A 22,881-nucleotide genomic window follows, 5' to 3' on the forward strand; every position below is an offset into this window, starting at 1 on the left:
GGTATATATATATATATATATATATATATATATATATATATATATATATATATATATATATATAGTTTTTGTGTATTGTATTGTTTTTGTGACAATGGTCTCTTGGGAAGCAAATTCGGTACTCTGCATGTTCCACATATATTGAGAACTGAACAATAAACTATTATCATACGATACTATATTTGTCCTCACTTGGAATTCAGCGCACTAGTGGAATGACTTATTACTGGCTTCCTACTGACGTTTTTTTCCCCCCACTATGTATATATATTTTTTAAATGTAAAGATGTATCCTCGCTCTTGCAAGTTCACGTTTAGTATATGTAAGTCTTCATTCAATAAAGTTTGTTAAACAAGAGCTAGTCACAAGAAATACTAGTGTCATGCTAATTCTGGGTGAACAGTTTACTAAAATTGGAACGATACCGTGAAGATCAGTCTAAAGCGGCTATGAGCCGAGACTCAGCATTTTAAGGGTGATTAGTCCGTCATCTTTACCGCCATATTGGATGTGGAAAAGTGTAGTGATAGGTGAACGGTGTCCATGGATATCTTATATAAGCCTACATAAATCCTTCATTAATATTTTTTTGTTTTTTAAAAGACCATAGGACCTCTGTTTGTAAGAAGTTGGGAATTGAAGTCGAAGTACTATGGTTCGAGTCCCACTATGGGGAAAAAAAGTTGTGTAAGTGTCTGCTTGCTGGCTACTGTCAAAATGCCCTTGAGCAAGGCATCGTCTCCACCACCCCAGCTCAAGGGGTGCAGCAGTCTTTTGCGAACCTCTTTCAATACATTCAAATAACACCCCCACGCCCCTCAAATAAAATTAAAAATATATATCTTTGTCAATGAAAAGTGCATTTTTTTCGCTCAATGGACGATGACACGACAAACACGACTAATCAATTGTCACATGGATTTTGATTGGATAATGTCAGCTTTTAATATCTGATTGGCTACAATGGAAGTGCATAAATTTGATCGTCTTTATCTGAAACACTTTCTAAAGAGAGATACATAATATTAACGTGTTCTTGTTTTTTATTATTATTATTTTTTTTAATTTATTTTTTTACTATTTTACTAAAACTACACGCATGTTAGGACTTGATGAGAGTTTTGAATTGTCCTGTGGCTGCAGCTGTTGCTGTGTAAATGTTCACCAATCCGAGGGCAAAGAACCGTCCGTTGCTGGGCAGATTATGTTAATATATGCAAGGCGACCATCGCTGCAACTACCATTCTGAGGTAAGAACAGCTTGATTTTTTTCCATAAATCGCCTGAAAACCGGGGATTTTCTTCAACGAGAGGCGCCGCTCGAGTTTTAAGTAGTCTTCCTGCCGCCACTAGTCATATTTTCGTCTGTCTTTGGATACGAAAGCGCCGGTGGGGAATGTGGTATTTGTCGGTCGTTGGCTCTTCGTCCATGTCTCTCGACGCTAGTAGTCCCACCCAAAATGGAGCCCGTCTTCCTTATTCCACGCTCGACTTGAAGGGCTGGGCTCGACAAACTAGCGCGGGGGACGGGTGGGTCGACTGAAATAACGTCATTATTTAGAGGTTTATACCACGTTTTGTTCACAATGTCAGCACGTAGCCGACGACGCGTGAACTGAGATGTTATCCGTTCCTGTTTTATCGGCCTTCCAGCGGCACTATAAGGCCGAAATGCTAACACTGAAACGGCCTCGTTTCTACTACGCTAATTTTTGTGGTATGGTCCGTTTGGGACCGACAACCTGGGGGGTTAAAGCGGGGGTAAACCTAGATTATCAATTAGGTTAGTTCGATTACTATATCTGTCAATTAATTTGTATTTTCATCCCACACAATTGCTATTGTACCCGAAGGCGTCTACGTTTGGGCACCGGTTCCCCGATTGCCTCGCCAGCAAACCTTAGCCGCTCTTGGTGCGCTTTACCCCCGCTTCGAGTGCGTCGTGTGACCGCTCTGCATGGGGACGACAGAGCACGCTGCTCGCTTGCTTTTGGCGTGTTGACGACCTGTGCACATCCCTAAAATACAAATTTCAATTGCCCTAGATCAGGGCTCACCAACCTTTTTGAAACTGAGAGCTATTTCTTGGGTACTGATTAATGCCAAGTGCTACTAGTTTTATACACACCTCTGAAATAACAAATATGCTCAAACTACTTTTAATAATATGTTATAAGTATACTTTATCATTAATAATTATGATATTCATTTATGTGAAGACACTGATCATGCTAATGATTTCTCACAGTAGTTAGGAAACTGATAAATATCAATATACAACACTTCTCTGCCAGTGTTTACATTTTCAAATGATCACTACTGCACAATTTCTAGAAAATCACGATGTCCCATCAATGGTAGGCAATTTTTTTGAACAGGCCCACTGGCCTTGGGGGCCACCTGGTGCCCGTCGGCACCACATTTTTGACCCCTGTCCTAGATATTTGTATTCAACATTCATATATTTTTAAGCTTCTGCATGATTCTGTGTAAGCATAAAATACACTTAACAGTTGCACCTAGACAATCTAATGAAATCTAGTGCAAGAGTTGGCATCTAAACTTAATTAAGCCAAGGCACACATTTTACATGAGAAGAATCTCACAGCACACCACCAAGCAAAAAGGCTATACGCTACTGCACAGGAGTTCCTTGTTCATCGTGGGGGGGATAACGGAAATCTTTGAAGTAGTGACAGTGTATTTATTTTATTATTTATATATTTTATATATTTTATTTTATGCAAAACACAAATACAACATATGCATGTGAGGTGCAGTTATTATTTTTGACCACTTGGGATCAGCATTGTCAAGTTCTACACTGTAGTATCTATGACTTTGAATGTGTGTGGCTTTAAAAGGCAGGGCTTGGCCTGTTGAGTGACGTGGGAGGCAGTGAATGAGAATGTGAGTGTATATAACATTTTGGCCTCACCATTAGCCGACTGTCATTGTATCCGTTATAGTTATTATATGACTGTTAACAGGTGTTCCTGGTTGTCTCACCGCGGCCTGCGGGGATCGGCGACTACCACGAGGCCCGGCAGGTGTGTTGCCATGGATGCCAAGCCGGAGCCCACCACTGTGTGGAGTCAGTCCGCGAACACTGACTCAGGCGACGCAACACAGGTAGAAATGTAAATAGAATATGAGTGAAAATGGAGAGGTATAAATATTGATGATAACATTTACAGTATGTTGCTGCTCAGTTGACTTGATTTGTGTCGCAGGTTCATTTTGAAGGTGAAACGGTGGCACAGATAGTTTACAGCGGAGATGGCTGCGGTCAGGCGGAGCGGGAGCAGCAGCAGCAGGTTGTGTACACGGCCGACGGCAGTTCGTACACCTCGGTGGACTCGGCCGAGCACACGCTGGTCTACATTCACCCTGCGGATGGCACCCAGGTAAGGATGGACTTGTTTATCCTTGGTATTGTTTTTATCCAGTTTTTTAATCGAGAACAGTGGGTCTCAAACTGGGGTCCACAGACCATCGGGGTCTGTGAGCTAAAGCTTGTGGGTCCGCAAAATAAAGAACAATTAATTATTAATTATATGTCGTACGTAAAAGAGAGAGTGCAATGAACTATGCGAATGAGGAATTTCCTGTCAGGCCGTGTTTGCAGATCAACCTCAAGTGGCGTACATCCAGCAGGACGGCACGACTCAGCAGGTGCGTGCGACCAGATTGTAACTCTTTAATTGGGCGGTGTTCAACGCAATCGGAAAGTAAATCCATCTCCCTTCCCAGGTGGCAGTTTTGCTTCCAAGCGGCCAGAACATGAATGCCGCCAGTCTGCACGTCCTCAGCAATGTCGCCGACGCACCGCAAGCCACCCTGGAACTGGTGTCCCAGGTGACGGCTTATGTTTTTATCATTGAGATGCATGAGCACAAAACTGCATTCTTGATGACTTGTTAGATTAGGTATTAGTTGCAAGTATTGCTTGCTTGCTTAACGTGAGATTGACAATGAGAGACATACATTTTGTTGAGCTGCTCAAAGACTCTTATTCCAGTAACTTTATCAGCACACACTGGGCAATTGGGTTTATTCGGATTCTCATACTTTAATTAAGGCTGTTGATTTCTCACACAGGAGCAGATGTCCGTATCCAATGCGCTAGCCTCCATGGTGGACCCCCCGTCTAGCCCAGTCGGGGCCATGGACACCACGGACGACTCTGCAGAAGACGATGACGACGACGACGACTCGGACATTGACGACTGGGAGCCTCGTCAGCGGTTCAACCCTCACAACCTCTGTGCGTGCTGGCATCCATATTTTCAACGTGATCACTCGTTATACTTTGTACAATAATAGTGACTGGACCTTACCATGAGTAATTTATGCCGCCACCCCCCCAAATTTTGTTTTATAATTGCTTGTTATTAGTTTGAAACATAAATATGGGACAAACTATGATACCAAACACTTATATAATTTCAAACAAATGTTTACAACATTAACAGTTAAAATATAAATAGCTTAGAAATGATTTGATTTCATGCCACAAAGACTCTCCGTAACTTCCACTAAACATTCTACTAAACTTAGCTCCTCCCCGACGTACAAAGTACATGTACACTTGACAGAAGTCACTTCAATGTCGTTCCTTGATTCCAGTTACCAATTTCCTGTTATTTAGGGTTTCGGAGCCATTTTGTGACATCTTAGGGCATTACAGGAAGAACAAACATACGCCCAAAAGCCATGAATACGTCCTTGACCCTAATTACCATTTTCCTTATATCGATCATATTAGTAGTAACTGTATTTGATGCCATATTGTGGCATCTTAGGGTGTTACAGTAAGAGTACAAAAATACGCCCAAAATTTGTGAATAGACAATTTTTTTCAGCGAGTAATGGAGGATGGGTGTGGGGGGGACAATCATAGGTGAAGTCAGAAATGGTGAACTGCGAATATGTGGAGAATTTCAGTACTTACAATTAATCCCATGTTTTTTTGCTGTGGGGCATGTCAGGGTGCGAGGAGTGCAATGACTCCAACCCCTCGGAGTGTCTGAACCACGGGCCCCTGCACCCCATCCCAAACCGGCCGGTAATGTCCAGGGCCCGTGCCAGCCTGCCACTGGTCCTCTACATCGACCGCTTCCTGGGAGGGGTCTTCTCCAAGAGACGGATCCCCAAGCGCACCCAGTTCGGCCCCGTGGATGGACCCCTGGTGCCCCAGAGCGAGCTGCAGGACAACTACATTCACCTGAAAGTGAGTCCCAACATCCAGACAGTTTTTCACGTAGGAAACATTGGCCATAGAAACTGTCACCACCCAAAAAAAAAAAAAAAAAAAAAACTTTATTCACTGTACAGGCCCATGTTTTAAGTCTCTGGTTCCCAACCTTTATTGAGCCAAGGAACATATTTTACAACTACTTGGGGGGAAGAAAATCTTGCTGCACACCACAAAACAATATGTTTTTAAAAAAGTCTATATGGAGGTTGTGTACCTAATTACATGTAACTGTTTTGCTTGTTCCAATAAGTCACTGGCATATGTAGATGAACAGATACATTGTTTGTAGTGACAGTACTAGATGTCAAGGGAAAAATGTTAACCCTTTAGTAGACAAGAGATAGGACAGACACTGAGAATAATGAGAGATAGTATTTCATACAAGCGTGCATAAAAGGAGACAAATACAAATTCAATTAAAATTCAAATACAACCCGATGGCTGCTTTCTAAGAAGTGTCTGAGTATTTCTCAATAAGTGAGGTTATATGTACACCCACATGAACTGACAGTTATCATCTGCCTCATGCAACTGGCACTCCCCAACCAAAGAAGTCTTGTTTTTTTTTCACAGCAAAGTGAAAATAGAATATCACACCGAGAGGAACGAAGTCGACTTTTTTATCCTCACATTAAAACAAAAGATTATTTGACTTTATAATTAACATAGCATTTTGTGTGCAAAGGCAAATTTTATTCAAACACAAAATAAGAAATTGGATAAATTACCGCAACACACTGGTTCCGATCTCAGTTTTAGTTAAGCATATATAATAAATTACCTGCAGTTAATGGTAAAATGTAAAAACAATAAAACACTGTCTTACTCCTCTGTACTGTACTCATTTTTGGAAAAAAATATAAAAGTGTAGAGCAAAGTTCGCCACTATAAAAATTCTGTATTTTGTCAAACAAAGGCATACAATTCATCACTGACCCTTTCCATTGTGGCTTCAGCTTTGTGTGCTGGATGCGGAAAAAGACGGCAAGAAGTCTGAGGACACGTGGCTGGACCTGTCTGACGAGGACAGCTGCAACTGGATGATGTTCGTGCGGCCCGCCAAGAACCACCTGGAGCAGAACCTGGTGGCGTACCAGTATGGCGCCGACATCTTCTACACCACCATCAAGAACATCGAGTCCAAGCAAGAGCTTAAGGTCACCACTGAGTTCTATAAAGCAAACTTCGGTGCAGATATTTTTTATTAAAAACAAAAAAATATATGTATGATCCTTCTGCAGGTGTGGTATGCAGCCTCATATGCAGAGTTTGTCAACCAGAAGCTCCACAGTGTTACTGAAGAAGAGAGAAAAGGTGGGCATCGTCATCTTGCGTGGGTTTTCTTCATTCCTCAAATTTTCACTTTTTGCTGCAGGGCTCAGTCCATATTACACTGTATTACAACAGTAATGTATATGTATACAGTAATGCAGTGCTCTTCCCTCATTTTGTGCTTCCTTCAGTTCTGCGGGAGCAGGAGAAGAACTGGCCGTGCTACGAATGCAGCCGGCGCTTCGTGAGCTCCGAGCAACTCCAGCAGCATCTCAACATGCACGACAACATGCTCCACTCTGCGAGCAGGTACCTTTCGACTTCATTGCATCCCTTGGGTTTTGATCACAAATGAAACAGCTGTTTTTTTTTTGGCGTCGCTCCTCCTCCCCCAGGCCCAGAGGTCGCGGCCGGGCCAGGGGCAGGAAGCGATTTGGGACGGGGAGGAGGCCAGGGCGACCGCCTAAATTCATACGTTTGGATGCGGTGGTTGAAGATGACACAGACAGGACGACGGTAAGCAACTTGTTTTTTTTACTACCATCAGGCATGTCCTATTGTAAATGCATTTAGTATATTTATTTTAATATGCATAATTAATTTAATAGGGGTTATGGGCAATGAACTTCCGCATTCGGCAAAACAGGTTGAACCACTTATTTCCGGTTCATGTGATTGGCAGAGACCTACAGCAGGAAACTGGGGACAAATTTTCATCATCAATATGAAATCATATATGTATAAATAAATGATATACCATAATTTATCGTGTGTAATGCGCACCCATGTATAATATGCACCCCCGAAGTTGACTTCAAAATTCTGGAAAACTCTTCTACCTATGTATAATTAATTTGTTATAATGCATGATTTTGCTTCTACCCATATGATCAAAACATGCTTCTACCCATATGATCAAAACATGAAGTATTATCTTTTGCAAGTTTTTTTTTTTTTTTTTTCAAATAATTATTCTGAAGTTAAGCACTTTATTTGAACACATAATACTTTTTTTTATTAACTTGCTCTTATTTTTAAATTCACAGCCCTACTTTTTATTTCGTAAATTAGAAAACACACACTCGTGCTCATATGTTTGATTACCCAGGAAGAATTTGTAGGATGGCGGCATGGTGATCAACTGGTTAGCACATCTGCCTCACAGTTCTGAGGACCGGGGTTCAAATCCCAGCCCTGCTTGTGTGGAGCTTGTATGTTCTCCCCGTGCCTGTGTGGGTTTTGTCCAGGTACTCCGGTTTCCTCCCACATCCAAAAAAAGATGCATGGTAGGTAGATCGAAGACTCCAAATTGCCCTTAGGTGTGAATGTGAGTGTGAATGGTTGTGTTTATATGTGCCCTGCGATTGACTGGCAACCAGTTCAGGGTGTACCCCGCTTCTCGCCCGAAGAAAGCTGGGATAGGCTCCAGCCCGCCTGAGACTCTAATGAGGATAAGCGGCACGGAAAATGAATGAATGAATTTGTAAGATGGGTACAATTCTTGAAAGAAAACATGAATGACCAGACAAAACACATTTAATTTTATTTTAGTAAGATTCAAATTAAATGGTCAAGCATTTCAGAAAAGCATTATCATTAAACAAAACCACAAAGAAATTCATGATTGTTATTGTTCTGTCATATTTAAAAAAAAAAAAAAAAAAAAAAAAAAGAAAAACAATATTTCACAAATTCTGCCAGGGTATGTAAACTTACAGGCACAACTGTACATATATGCAGTCAATGGAATGAAAGTGTAGGTTACACCTTTTTTATAACCACTAGGTGGCGGTGGGATATTAAAATGAAAGTGTACACCTTTCTCATAACCTCTGGGTGGTGGTGGCATTTTGGAATAAAAGTGCACAGCTTTTTCATAATCACTAGATGGTGGCATACATTTATAAAATGCAAAAGTTTTTTTTCCATTTGCCCCTATACCCATGTATAATGCGCACTATTGACTTTTGGCAATTTTTTTTTTGGGGGGGGATGCACATTATAAACGAGAAATTACAGTACATGTATTTAACGTTTTAAAAGTTTAGCAAGTTCAAACCATTATGTCATCAACCAGTTGCTATTGCTAGTTATTACGGTATACACAGGAAGTAAAATACGTTTATTTTACTAATATCTTTCAAATGTATGTAAAATTGTTTATTTAAAAAATAGAATAATAATCCATGCTCCTGTTTAATTTTATTGTTTGTATTTTTTATTGAATTTGTATAAATTGGCTAATTAATTAATACAAATGTATACTTTTTATTGTGCTGGCTCATTTAAACTGTATTTATAATTGTAATTATACTGGTAATGTATTGTTCATTTATGTATTACATTAATAGAAATGTGATGCTTTACTAATTCTTAATTTTTTTTTATAATTTACTTAAAGAATATATATATATATATATTTTTTTTTTTTTTTTTTTTTTTACTGTACATGTTATAGGCAACACAAAGGGCGAGTGTAAGTGTAAATCAGGCATTCCAATCCATGGTCCAACCTTCCTGTGTTTGCATGTTTTCCCTTACGTTGCTTTTCTCAGGGTACTTCTTCCCACATGCCAAAAACATCCAGTTATGCATGTTATGTTCATTGAAGACTGTAACTTGTCACAAACCTGGTGAGAATAAGTGGTATCGACAATGGATGCATGTATGTTATATTTTTTATTTTACAATAAATCATTCAGAAAATTATTTAATGAGATGGATGAATAAAAAGATAAATAATTAATAAACTTTCTGAATTAACCAAATTTGTGGAAAAAGCAGCGAAATGAATGGAACAGATATTACAGTATTCTTGGTAATTTAAATGGTTGGTGAGCCGGATTAAAGAACGGTGCAGGCTTTATGTGTTTCGTGGGCCATACTTTGTCCACTCCTGCTCTAAATTGTCACTGAGCTGATGTGATGTCAAACATGTTTTCTGTTTTGGCTCTAATTTTTTTTTTACTTTTGAGGCATATTTTGCCCCCTTTTTTTTCTCTTTTTCAGGAGATGCTGAATCCGGCCGAGGCACAGCCGCTGGATGAGCCAACGGAGGCGGCTCACAATGGCGTAGAGGTGACCGTTTCGGAGCCGGACACAGAGGCGGATGGCTCAACGATGTCCCTAGCGGGGGAACCCTGTGCTGCCCAGCCCTCTGATGTGGACCTGCCGCTCCAGACCAAGGAGGACCCCGTGCAGAGTGACCAGTCGGACGCTCAGCTCTCGTCTCCGGATGTGCGACGCTTGAAAAGGATGCGGGTGAGACTCGAACACCTGTTGTCACAAAGTGTGTATTAGTGTGCGTTTGCTTTTCAACACTTTCTCTTCTTAACATGGGCCTCTTTCATAGACAAATGTGCAGGTAGGCGGGACCCTCACAAGGGCATTTGAGCCTATCAGAAGGCTGAAAAAGCAGTTGACTTGGTCACCTCCTTGCCTCAAAATCGTGACATAATATATGTACTGTACATTCATGCGCACGTTTATTCAAATCATCTCATCAAATACAGTATGTATAATTTTTGTTAACAGTATGTTGCACTCACAATCGCCATTGCAATAAATAATGTGCAAATGTGAGGAAGGAGATTGTTAAATATACAGTACATGACATGATCTTTAACTTAAATAAATGTAATGTAGGCCACTGGTCCGCAACCTTTCCACCACGGACCAGTTCATGCTTGTACATTTGTTTCGCAGAACCTGGGGCGGAGCTTGTGGTGGGCCCGGCCAGCGTAGACTGAAGGTTGGCCACCCCAGTGGCCACCCCGATGTCCACCTCCCCCGTGTGTTAGCAATCATGCTTCAATGCTTCTGGCCAAAGTTCTATTTATTCTTATTTTATTTCACTTTTTGGCCGGTCTGCAGCCCGGTAGTTGAGGCAGTAATGCTGACTTTTTCTGCGGTCATGTATGTTAACTTCTTTAAAGGTTATTTATTACCTATATGTTTAAGCTAAAATAAATAAAAAATAAATAAATAAAAATGAAAGTCTTAAGTCATTTTAAATTTAAAAAAAAAAATTTATTTAAATTTGTCATGTATTTGAACTTTATTTCCTCTCAGTAACCTATGTTTAACGGTTACTGTTTAACATTATATTTTAAAGAGAAAAAACTAATTATGAATTAAAATTTGGATTTCTGTAATTACACAATTTTTTTTAAATGAAAAGTTGTGAAATAAAATGACATTGTTTTACCTTAAATATAAAATATTAAAAACTAAAACATTTTATTGAATCATATTTACCATCATTAACTCATATTTAATGTTAAATTAAAAGATTTATATTTTTAAAGAAAATAGTCATGTATTAGTTTTTATTAAAAAGTTTAATCAAGTCTTGTTAAAGATGAAGCAATAACTATTATGTTGCAAAATATGAACTGGAGTGTTTACTAACTTTATCTTGTGTTTAACCTTAAATAAACATTTTAAAATAAGAAACAAAATTACATATTTTTTTATTTTAAACAAGGCGATAACATGTTGACATGACCTTAAATTGCTCTTCCATGTAAAAACATAACAGCCTTTCTGCCTCTGTGTGTCGTCAGACTGCTGCGCTGCAGCATCACTTCATCCGAAAGAGCTTCCGCCCCTTCAAGTGCAAACACTGCGACAAGGCCTTCCGCGACAAGGACAAGCTGGACCAGCACCTGCGCGTGCATGGCCGCGACACCTTCATCTTCCCGTGCCACCTGTGCAGCAAGACCTTCATGACCGACACGGCGCTGGACGACCACCTGCTGGTTCATACTGAGAATCGCACGTATGCGTGTCTGCTGTGCGCCGAGACCTTCGACAGGCTCGACGCACTTCGGGACCACATTGAGGTGCACGCTGTGGACGGCACCTTCACCTGCCCGTCCTGTAAGAAGACCTTTCCCGACTTCATCCAGGTTGGTATTCAAGAGAGCTTAGTGTTTCTTGTGAGACTTCAGCTCAGTGAGCATCTATGAGGTATGTCAGAAAAGTTCCAAGACTGATGTCACAAATGATACATTTCAAACCCAAACTGCGAGTTTTCCATTTCATTGTGGGCCAGACAAACAATCAGCACATCTGCAAAGAGATGTCAACATTTTATCGCCTTGTTTGAAATAAAAAAAGATGTAATTTTGTTTCTTATTTTAAAATGTTTATTTAAGGTTAAACACAAGATAAAGTTAGTAAACACTCCAGTTCATATTTTGCAACATAATAGTTATTGCTTCATCTTGAACAAGACTTGATTAAACGTTTTAATAAAAACTAATACATGACATTATTTTGTGCCTTGCTTCCATTTTGAGGTTTTTAACTCTCCTCCAGGTGAAGAAGCACATCCGCTGCTTGCATTCCGAGAAGATCTTCCAGTGCCCAAACTGTGAGAAGGGCTTCTGCCGGCCGGACAAGCTGCGCCTGCACATGCTGCGGCACTCAGATCGCAGGGACTTCCTGTGCTCTACCTGCGGCAAGCAGTTCAAGGTGAGGCAGCAGTGTGGGACGTTTCGTCATGAGTTTCTCTAACTGAGGTCTGCGAGCTGCAGCTTGGTGGTCTGTAAAAGTTGTTTTTTATTAATTATGTCATATTAAAATCATTAAAAAAAATTAAGTTAATTTTATATGCCACGGGCACGTCAATAAAACAAACTAAGTCAATTTCTCCTCTATACCTTAGCTGTAGGGCAATTAAAAGCCCTGATATAATCATTATCACATAAAGCTGACATATATATATATATTTAAAAAATAATAATAATTTCGGTATACACAGTTATATTTAATTGGCGTTATGATTTTAGGAGTCCTTGGAAAAATTTCTCCCCTTGAAGAAGACCTGGACTAGAATAGGCTTTGTCATTCAGCATTGTTCACTATATACAACAGAACATAATTCTGATTCAGTGGCTCCCAAAAACAACTTCATCTTTTTTTCGCTCCAAAAACGTATTATTTTAAAATTTTAAACATTTGACTTTTAAAAAAATAGGCAACATTTTAATTCAGATCGCATTTCGGTACGCATGGTAATTATGTTTATGGCGTTAGGATTATGAGGGGGTCTTTGGAAAAATGTCTCCCCTGTGAGGGCTCCCTGGACCCAAAAAGTTTTAGAACCCCTGTAATATGTACATGACAACAATGTTTGATTTTCCAGCGGAAAGATAAGCTGCGGGAGCACATGCAGCGTATGCACAATCCTGAGCGCGAGGCCAAGAAGGCCGAGCGGGTCCACCGCTCCAAAAACCACAAAATGAAGGCGCCCACTACAGACTTTGAGAGCTTTATGTTTAAATGCAGGCTGTGTATGATGGGATTCCGACGCAGAGGAATGCTGGTGAGCCTGGAATGATTACTGTCACGTGAGGTGATGTGAGAGCCAGCGTAATATTTATTTTTTGTTGTCGCAGGTCAATCATTTGTCCAAGCGTCACCCTGAAATGCGCGTTAACGACGTCCCCGAGTTGACGCTGCCCATCATCAAGCCCAACAGAGACTACTTCTGCCAGTATTGTGACAAGGTGTGACTGGACTATCGCACATCCGTCTAGTCATTCCAGCGAAATGTCCCCAAATCAGTTTGTAAACGCATGTTTTTAAATGTGCTATATAAATAACATTATGACAGTATTATAAACATCATCTTGTTTCCAGGTGTACAAGAGTGCCAGTAAGAGGAAGTCGCATATACTGAAGAACCACCCGGGGTCAGAGTTGCCGCCCAGCATCCGGAAGCTCCGTCCGGCCGCACCCGGCGAACCGGACCCCATGCTGACCACGCACACGCAGCTGGCCGGCACCACTGCCTTTGCACCCGTCTGCTGCCCGCACTGCGCCAAGCAGTACAGCAGCAAGGTGAGTGTGAGACTGGGCCAAAGGATCCAATTTAGGCATGCCTTGGGAAATGATCCAATTTCACTAAATCAATCTGAAAATTATTATGAACTACAAATAATGTATCTTTGTTCATCTATCTATGCCAGTGACGTATAGGCAAAATGGTATCATGTCTCAGTTATGGCTTTTGTTACCGTGACGACTGGGAGCATAGCTAAGTCATTGCAATGAGACGAGCAGCTACTTGTTCTCCAACTTCCCAGAGCTTGAAAAAAAAAGTGAGTGCCCTTAAAGAGGAAGTACAGTAATCCATGACTTATCACGGAGGTTAGATTCCGGACCACTCCTACAATAAGTGAAATCCGCGAAGTTGCGGCCATGTTTATTTTTTTTCTGTTTTCATATTTTAACGCTGTATGAATCTCCTCAGTCACACACTTATTAATCTTTCCCACACTCTTATTAACCTCTGCCATACTCTTATAAACATTTCCTATGATCGTAAACACTTTTTATTCTCTTAAACATACATAATATTAACAACATATACAATTTCTTAAGGGTACTTACCATTGACATTGAAGGTGATGCTGATTTTGAATGTACTACACAACCAGGAAAAGGATTGCACCTGTCACCCTTATATTCTTTTCGTCCATCTTTATGCACTGTATCGAAGATCCATTTATGCCTCAACGGCTGACGACAACCGCAAAACCGCTCCCTTCCTTCAAAAGGTCGAGAAAGTTCTGCAAGTTAGATGCTACAACTACCATCTTCTTCTGCTGCTAACAGCTTACCTTAGAAGGCAACGTTTGGCTCGTAGGGCTTGAAATAAAGTATTGTAACATCTTCCAGTGATACATGACAAGACTTTAATCTGTTTATCTCATATTTACTAATAAAGTAATGAAAAACTGTGAAACTGTGAGCAATGTAGTAATTAAAAAGTAAATTTTCTATAACATTTATTGGGTCCATTGCGACTTTGTAGTGTAAAATAATGTAGATTTTTAGTCAAATTATATATATCTTGTATGAATGTCTCAGACTAAGATGGTGCAGCACATACGGAAGAAGCATCCCGAGTTTGCCCAGCTCGTCAACACCATCCAAGCTCCGCTGGCGACGGCCGTCATCAGCAGCACGCCTGCTGTCATTAGTGCGGACGGCGCTGCCGCTGAGGCTGTCGTGGTAAGTTAAAATGACTTCAAACACACGGGTTAGTGTTGCATCTCGTGAGGAAAGTGGGACTAAAACTGCATCATGACATCTTTGTCCGCAGACCACCGACCTGTTAACGCAGGCCATGACGGAGCTCTCCCAGACGCTGACTACAGACTACAGAACAGCACAAGGAGACTACCAGAGGATCCAGTACATCCCCGTGTCCCAGGCAGGAGCTAGTTTGTCGCAGCCGCAGCACATTCAGCTGCAAGTGGTTCAGGTGGCGCCGGTAAGATTTATTGATTTATTTTTTTGCCAATCTTCTGCACTATATGACTGCAAACATTGACTGTGACATCTACTTGTCACTGTCCGATTCAAATCACTTGGTTTTAGTAGGACTTCCGATACTATGACAACTAAACAAGCCTACTCAGTGTTGCAAACTTTGCTAATGATAGACCAGTTATCGGCCGGGCTGATTATCGTGGCCGATATTTGGCATTTTGGCACATATCGGCACCTGCCTTTTTTTAATCCAACGGACGATAATTGAATAATGGGTTATTTTAGCTCTGATGCAGCTGCTGCGAGCGTCTCTGTCTGTGACTTCTCTCTACAGGAGTCCCACCCATAGCACCACCTGATTGGTTACCCATGCACAGCGCTTGGGAAAAAAGAAAACTATATACGGTCTATCACTAATCGTTGCCATTTGTCTGATCGCTCCTGTTTTTTAAAAAAGGAGGGAAAAAATGCCAAGTAACAAATCTGGCCACTTTTGTGAAATTATTGGTTACTTTTGGAGACTCGGGCGCACGTCCAGAGTGCATACAAATGGCACATACTCAAAGCCCTACTTTTCAAAAATGGGCCGGTAACTTAAAGATTTACATGATTGTTTGATTTCAAACTTAATGGTTGAGCAGGCACTCCGAAGAACCAACGACTGTATATGCATACAAACCATAAAAAATGCAGCTATCATATCCCCTTTTTATCATTTAGCATCTGAAAGAACCTTTTGGTCACCATGTTTGTTTCTCCAGGCTTCCTCTCCGCATTCCCAGCAGCAGACTGTGGATGTCGGTCAACTGCACGACCCGCACGGTTATAGCCAGCACTCCATCCAGGTGCAGCACATCCAAGTCACGGAGCCCTCTGCCTCTGGACAAGGTGTCACTCAGGTATGACCCCTTAGTGCTCATAGCTTCAATGCAATATTATTCATTGTGAGGCAAGGGTGGGGACATAATATTGACATTGTGATAGCAATCTCTGAACAAGTACTTTGAATGCTAAGTAAAAACACAAAACACAGAATTTACTGTAAAAAGGTCATTCACTGATGCTAGATCTAATTATTTGTGTTTGCTGTAAAAATGGATTAGAAAGCATAATTGGCCTTAATTTTAATTGCTAACTATAATAAGGAGAAAGTGTGTTGTTTGTATGTAATTATTTGTTGTCTTTAATTTTGTGTATATTAATGTACAAGATGACTTGAGTATTCCGTTTGTCATGTACTGTACATGGAGGTTGTCCTTAAAAGGTGTTAAATGGAAATTTCTAAAAATAGATTTCTTGAGAAATTACCTCCCATCCTCAAATATTTAATCTATTTTTCCTTCTTTATTATATATTTTAAAAATTAAACTATTGTTGCAAAATGTATTTCAAATTTCAAATATTACCATGTAACATTGAGTCCATTCCTCAGGGTCTTACTTTGTGAATGAGAGGTCTTGAATTTGATAATAATGGTCTACAAAAGTCTTTTTAGAGAGGGGAAGTAAAAATAAACTGAGATAATGTTGTTGCACAAGTGTGCACACCCTCTTATAACTAGGGATGTTTGTGTGTTCACAATTAGCCGGTCACCTTCAAACTTGTTTTAAATAGAAGTCAGCACATTTCCTTGAGTAAAATTTGTGCCTTGGTTGAATAAATGTTGGGTAACACTGGTAGAATTCTTTTTTGGAACCAGCACCTTTGACTTCTCTCGCAGGTGACGGGTCAGCCTCTAAGCCCCAACTCCCAACAGACCAATCAGGAGTTGAGCTCGGCCCAGCTGACCCCCGTGACGCTGGGTCAGAACCACAGTCTTCAGGGCGGTGGTCCTCCTCAACAGCAGCAGCAGCAGCAGCAGGGGGCGGTTCAACATGCCTACATACCCGGCAACTGGAACTACCGAGGCTACCGTGAGTCCAGCCTGCAGCGCACACACTCGCAACTTCCTGTCACGTGACCAGTGGTCACTCTCTTGCTCACACAGTTTTCCAAATAATACATTTTTATATTATTTATTTTAAGCAAAATGCTCTGCCAGAAGAACAGAAAAATATGTCTTGGTAAGATTCATTAAAACAATTCTTCCGCTCTCGAGTATAATGCGCACCCCCAAAATTGACCCCAAATATCAGGAAAACCCTTCTACCTCTGTATAATGCTCAACATTGATATGCTGCTATACATATGCTCAAAATTGTACCTAAATTCTACCCCCAAAATTATTGTTCATATTGTATTAGTTTTTTATAAATAACTATTAGTCACTGATGGTGTAGTGGTACACTCGCCTGACTTTGGTGCGGGCAGTGTGTTTTCAGTTCCCACTCAGTGACGGTGTGAATGTGAGTGCGAATGGTTGTCCGTGTCTATATGTGCCCTGCGACTGACTGGCGACCAGTTCAGGGTGTAGTCCGCCTTTCACCCGAAGTCAGCTGTGATAGGCTCCGGCGCCCCGCGTCCCTAACCAGGATAAGCGGTGTTGAAAGTAGATGGATGGATGGATGGATGGATAAATAACTATTCTACTTTGTGTGCATAATTCTGTGTTGATGTTGTTTTAATCCCATGTCGGGACAAGCCACGCATACAAATCTTACATTTGCTTAATATTATACAACTGCAACCAACATTTATTTGGACATCTCTGCCCCCTTCCCCATCTTAAAATATCAGGACAAAATCCCTCATATTTTTTTATTTTATGGATGTTAAAAGATTTCCTCTTCATATGCGCTCACTACAGAAACAGCTGAACGTACTTAATGTCATAAAACTGCCACCATTTGCCACCAAAATGTATGGGGACACCTCTACCTATGCCCATGTCAGCCTCTGAAAATATCAGTACGAAATCCCAAATATTTTGGATCCTATGGGTTTTTGTATCCTGCGGAGGAAACTCATTTCGGCCGCTTGTATCCGGGATCTTGTTCTTTCGGTCACGACCCACAGCTCGTGACCATAGGTGAGGGTAGGAACGTAGATCGACTGGTAAATTGAGAGCTTCGCCTTTCGGCTTAGCTCCTTCTTTACCACAACGGACCGATACAAAGGCTTGCCTGGGAACGCCTCGGGTTCCCCCCAGAAGAGCTGGATGAAGTGGCTGGGGAGAGGGAAGTCTGGGCGTCCCTGCTAAAGCTACTGCCCCCGCGACCTGACCTCGGATAAGCGGTAGAAAACGGATGGATGGATTTTTGTATCTATAATGGGTCTGAGAAAAGCAACATTAGACGGTACATGTTATATTGGAATGAAAGTACATATTTTTCACAACCCTACGTACCAGTAAACAGATTTTTTTTTTCATTTTCCTTATACCCATGTATAATGCTCTAGCAACTTTTGATGGATTTTTTGGGGTGGGGGGGACGGACGATGAGCATTATACACGAGAAATTCGGGTAGACATAGCTGGCTTCTAAACCCACCACTAATATCTTAAACCTAGATTATTTATTCTGCATACACCTATAGAATTATGATCCTTCTCATTTTAAGATTAAGATACTCACAGTACAAGTAATTAACCAATAAAATCATAACAGTTTATAACACCTTCTGCTTTTCAAGAAAAACATTTTTTAAACAAGTGAAATGCTCTTAAACAAAAACTGCCTGGTGATGAAAAATCTTTGCAGGCAAAGAACAAGCATGTTTCCCCTTGATTTCAGATATGTCATCTTGGTTAGATTTTAGTTTTTGCAGTGCATTTAGTATTAAAGATGACTGTAAAAGAGTCGGAGATGAATGACTTCCCTATCCATGGCCTTTCTTAAGAGAATTATTTGATGTTGTTTGCAAAGAGATTGATCAATGACGAATGTGTTGTCTTGTGCCACAACCACGAGCTTTTGGCGTTAAAAATGTCCTTGTATAATCTGAAAAAACGTGTCCATACGTTAAGTACATTTCAGAGTCTGTATTCTTTCTTTTACTTCAGTAAAGGAGTTGAATCAGTTCTTCTACTTTTACCAGCGTCTTTCTTATAACAAACATCTGTACTTCTACTTAAGCAGCCTCCGAGATCCAAATGATGACGTTGCCCCACGCGCAGTACGTCATCGCCGAGGCCCCCACGCCCGTGAGTGGAGCCAACAGCAACCAGGTGAAAACGGTGAGTGGGCTTCAAAATGGGGGCTGAAACTACATCTCCCTCCATCCTTTTGCTTGAGAGCGAGAAAGACCGAGAGAGAGCGTAGAGGGATAGCTGGAACAAAGCCCCCAGTTGTCCTTTTCTGATCACGTTTCAATCAGTTTCTGTTAATTTGCTGACCTCAATTCAGCCTCAAACAACAATAAAATGATAGAACATACAGTCGTGCTCAAAAATATTGGCCTCTTTGGGCATGACTGTATTGTCTTTTATATGTATTTGTCTAAAAAAAAATCCTCTCACTATTCTGGCATTTAGCAAATATAAATAATTTTGGTAATCCTAATTGACCTAAAACAGGAAAAGTTTAATCTGATTTAATGTCATACAGTCAAGAAAAAAAGCAAAATGTTTGTCTCCATGCTCATGGTCTTTTGGTGCTGCTGTTACAATGGACCTGGTTTGACCAGTGATGTCATGAAAGCCGACTAATCATCTGTAGAGTCAGACAAATTTCATTTGTCCTCTGGGTCCCTCCAGACGCACTACGTCATCTCTGAAGGTCAGACGGAACTGGACACCAAGCCTTCGGGTCCCGCCATCTCGGGTCCGGACCCCGGCGAACACTTGGAGCCGCCGGCGAGTCAGCAAGCCACCACGCAGTACATCATCACCACCACCACCAACGGCAGCGGTGCAAGCGAGGTCCACATCACCAAACCCTAAAACTTCCTGAACTTTGACCCCTCGTTTCCGCTCCACTCCCACAACTTTTCCTACCCGTCGGCAGTTTTTAAGCATGCGGACTAAAAGTAAACAAAGACTTGATGAATTTAAAAGACAAAATGAAGACCAGCACAGTTTTATGTGTTTTGTAAAGTGTCATTATGTTGTTGTTGACGTGTCCACGCTGCTAGAAAACTCAATCAATGACAAGTATCAACATTTACAGCTTTCTGAACATGACCTGCTCAAGTGGAAAGAGATCCTTTTTATTCAGTTTGAAGTAGTCAGAAAAGTCATTTGTGAACTGTGACAGAAAATGAAATTCTTCCAGTTTAATACCACAGTTGTCGTGTTTTTATCCCAAACTGGTCTATTTACAGTGTTCTTCTCCTATATGGAACTCTATCGTTCGTGCCACTGCTATTTCGCAGAATTTTTGTGGGAAGCATACAGTATAACGGAAATCTGCGGTTTATAGCAATCGTTTTTTATAGGTTTACGGCAAACCGGTTTGCATGTGGGAAAGGAGAGCCACAGATGCCAACACTTTTCAGCTATTTATTTTATGACAAGACAAGAGGAAAACACATAAAAAACAATGATTAAAATCACATAGATACTGCTGTCAGCCTCAGCTCACCCCCAGAGACTCACGCCACAAGGCCCCGCCTCTTAAAGGCATATAAACTAAGAGACTAAAGGCCTTTTCACACTGTTTACGTCTCCATGGTAACATACATACAGTAAGACTAAATAAGGAGCACTTTGAAGGAGGAGGGGCAGACCTACACAATCACCAGCATTTTCATTGGTTTCATCTACTGTACCATGCCAATGTCTTTACCAAGATAATACTAATATTATGATATATATATTTGGGGTATTACTGCAGGTGAAGTTTGGAGGCACTGCATCATACTGAGGGAAAATATGTACTTTAGTGCAAACTAAAACCACAACATTCATCCATTTTCTGAACCGCTAATCCTCAATAGGGTCGCGGCCCTACTGGAGCCTATCCCAGCTATCTTCGTGCGAGAGGCGGGGTAAACCCTGAACTGGTCGCCAGCCAATCGCAGGGCACATATAAACAACCATTCACCCTCACGTTCACACCTACGGGCAATTTACAGTCTTCAATTAACCTACCATGCATGTTTTTGGGATGTGGGAGGAAATCGGAGTACCCGGAGAAAACTCACACAGGCACGAGGGGTACATGCAAACTCCACACAAGCGAGGCTGGATTTGAACCCCGGTCCTCAGAACTGTGAGGCGGATGTGCTAAACAGTTGTCCACCGTGCTGCACAACCACAACAATACATGTTAAAACAGAATCAGAATCATCTTTATTTGCCAAGTATGTCCAAAACACACAAGGAATTTGTCTCCGGTAGTTGGAGCCGCTCTAGTACAACAGACAGTCAATTTACAGAACACTTTGGAGACATAAAGACATTGGCAAAAAACAATTGTGCAAAAAGATGCACTTCTAGCACTTAGAGCAGTTCGAATGACTAATATTGCAATAGTCCGGTGCAATGACCATTGTGCAAAGGGCGCTGAGACTTCAAGGAGTGTATGCGGTTTAAAGTGACGAGTAGTGCGATCATCTGGGACAATGTTGGTTGTGCAAATGTTACAGATACTCCTCAATCAGTGTGCAAATGGAGCAGATGCTACTCTGGCATGAGTGGCCAGTATATGCAAATAGTGCAGCATGGCGAGACAACTACAGTGAGTGCACGAGTAATACATAATTGGCCCCACAGAAATGTGACAACGAACTCAAGTCAAAAACTGCCAGCTTATTGTAATGGAATTATAGGTTAGGTGTTTAAGAAGTTGATCGCAAGAGGGAAGAAGCTGTTGGAATGTCTACTAGTTCTAGTCCTTTGTCCTTTTTTTGTAGCAGCACCAAACCACACTGTGATGGAAGAACACAGGACTGATTCGATGACCGCTGTCTAGAACTGTCTGGAATCAATAATTCTATTACAGTGTCAACAATTATGTTTGTTAAGGAAGACTTTTTTTGATGCAACCCTTATTAAAATACACTAATGTACATAAAGAAGTGACCTATGAGTGTATAAATGCATCCCAATTTGCACCCTTTATATTTGGTTAGCGTAATATATATATATATTTTCCTCTTTAGTTTTTGTTCTAAACCACAAGATTTATTTTTAAAACTGTACGTTTCAGTTGTTTTAACATGGATTTCTAACATTTTAGACAAGCTTTTAATTGCTTTTCATGAGAATTTTACTGAAAGACTACTCATGCCGGCATGGTGACCGACTGGTTAACACATCTGCCTCACAGTTCTGGGGACCGGGGTTCAAATCCAGGCCCCGCATGTGTGGAGTTTGCATGTTGTCCCAGTGCCTGGGTGGGTTTTCTCCGGGCACTCCGGTTTCCTCCCACATCCCAAAAGCATGCGTGGTAGGTTGATTGAAGACTCTAAATTGCCCGTAGGTGTGAATGTGAGTGCAAATGGTTCTTTGTTTCTATGTGCTCTGCGATTGGCTGGCGACCAGTTCAAGGTGTACCTCGCCTCCCGCCCGAAGATAGGATAGGCTCCAGCAGCCCAAGTGAGGATAAGCGGCAAAGAAAATGGATGGACTACTGCTTGTTTTTTCAGCAATTTTCAAATGAGCAACAAGCTCTTTATGGTGTTATGTTATTGAACTCAAGACTAAAAAAAAATGGCTTTCGGGACTAATTTCTACTCAGGGAAAGGTTAAAACCCACTGTTAAATCCATCATTATGCTGTTAATGGCATTTTTTTGCATGCATTTACCAAATATAGCAATCTATTAAATTCATGCATATATTATTATTATTCTATCGTGCATTGTCCCTTTATGAGTTCTAAATAGGATGAGGTAGTTTGCACTTGCCAAATAGTGAGCCCCTTTTTCGCTCTATTGATTTGGCCCATTACAAATTATAAACACCAAACAGTACAATATTGGGGAAACTTGCGCTTGACAAAAAATGAGCCCCTGTTTACCTCAATTGTTAGCCCTTTATAGTATAAGTGATAGGTAGTTTTTACTTGACAAATACTGTGGTCCATTGTGAATTAATTATAAATTGGTTTGGGTAGCTTATACTTGCCAAATAGCGAGAACCTCATTATCACTCTTGCTTTGGCCCTTTAGTATGAGTTAGCTTGCACTTGAAAAATAGTGAGCCCTTGTTGACCTTTGCTATTCGTAAACAAAATGGG

General features: G+C 40.9%; 1 protein-coding gene across 3 annotated transcripts; it reads left to right on the top strand.

Moving 5' to 3' along the window:
* The first annotated feature begins 1,111 nt into the window (after nt 1-1,111).
* prdm10 (PR domain containing 10) lies at nt 1,112-19,977 on the top strand. Of its 3 annotated transcripts, none has more exons than XM_061682359.1 (23): nt 1,112-1,251; nt 2,992-3,133; nt 3,235-3,408; nt 3,617-3,676; nt 3,755-3,859; nt 4,103-4,268; nt 4,993-5,234; nt 6,218-6,418; nt 6,503-6,575; nt 6,725-6,842; nt 6,929-7,049; nt 9,543-9,794; nt 11,099-11,443; nt 11,856-12,011; nt 12,685-12,864; nt 12,938-13,048; nt 13,182-13,382; nt 14,415-14,558; nt 14,650-14,820; nt 15,581-15,718; nt 16,540-16,732; nt 18,839-18,936; nt 19,456-19,977. In XM_061682359.1, exons 2-23 carry the CDS (start codon nt 3,062-3,064, stop codon nt 19,639-19,641), a joined length of 3,507 nt encoding a protein of 1,168 aa, XP_061538343.1. In that variant the 5' UTR covers nt 1,112-1,251; nt 2,992-3,061; the 3' UTR covers nt 19,642-19,977. The 3 variants fall into 3 exon arrangements, with proteins under 3 accessions (XP_061538343.1, XP_061538342.1, XP_061538341.1); XM_061682358.1 differs by lacking the exon at nt 1,112-1,251 and adding an exon at nt 1,265-2,911; XM_061682357.1 differs by lacking the exon at nt 1,112-1,251 and adding an exon at nt 1,265-1,531.
* The last annotated feature ends 2,904 nt before the right edge of the window (nt 19,978-22,881 follow it).

Source organism: Phycodurus eques, chromosome 7, assembly GCF_024500275.1.
Source record: "Phycodurus eques isolate BA_2022a chromosome 7, UOR_Pequ_1.1, whole genome shotgun sequence".
In the NCBI taxonomy this organism is placed as follows: Eukaryota; Metazoa; Chordata; class Actinopteri; order Syngnathiformes; family Syngnathidae; genus Phycodurus; species Phycodurus eques.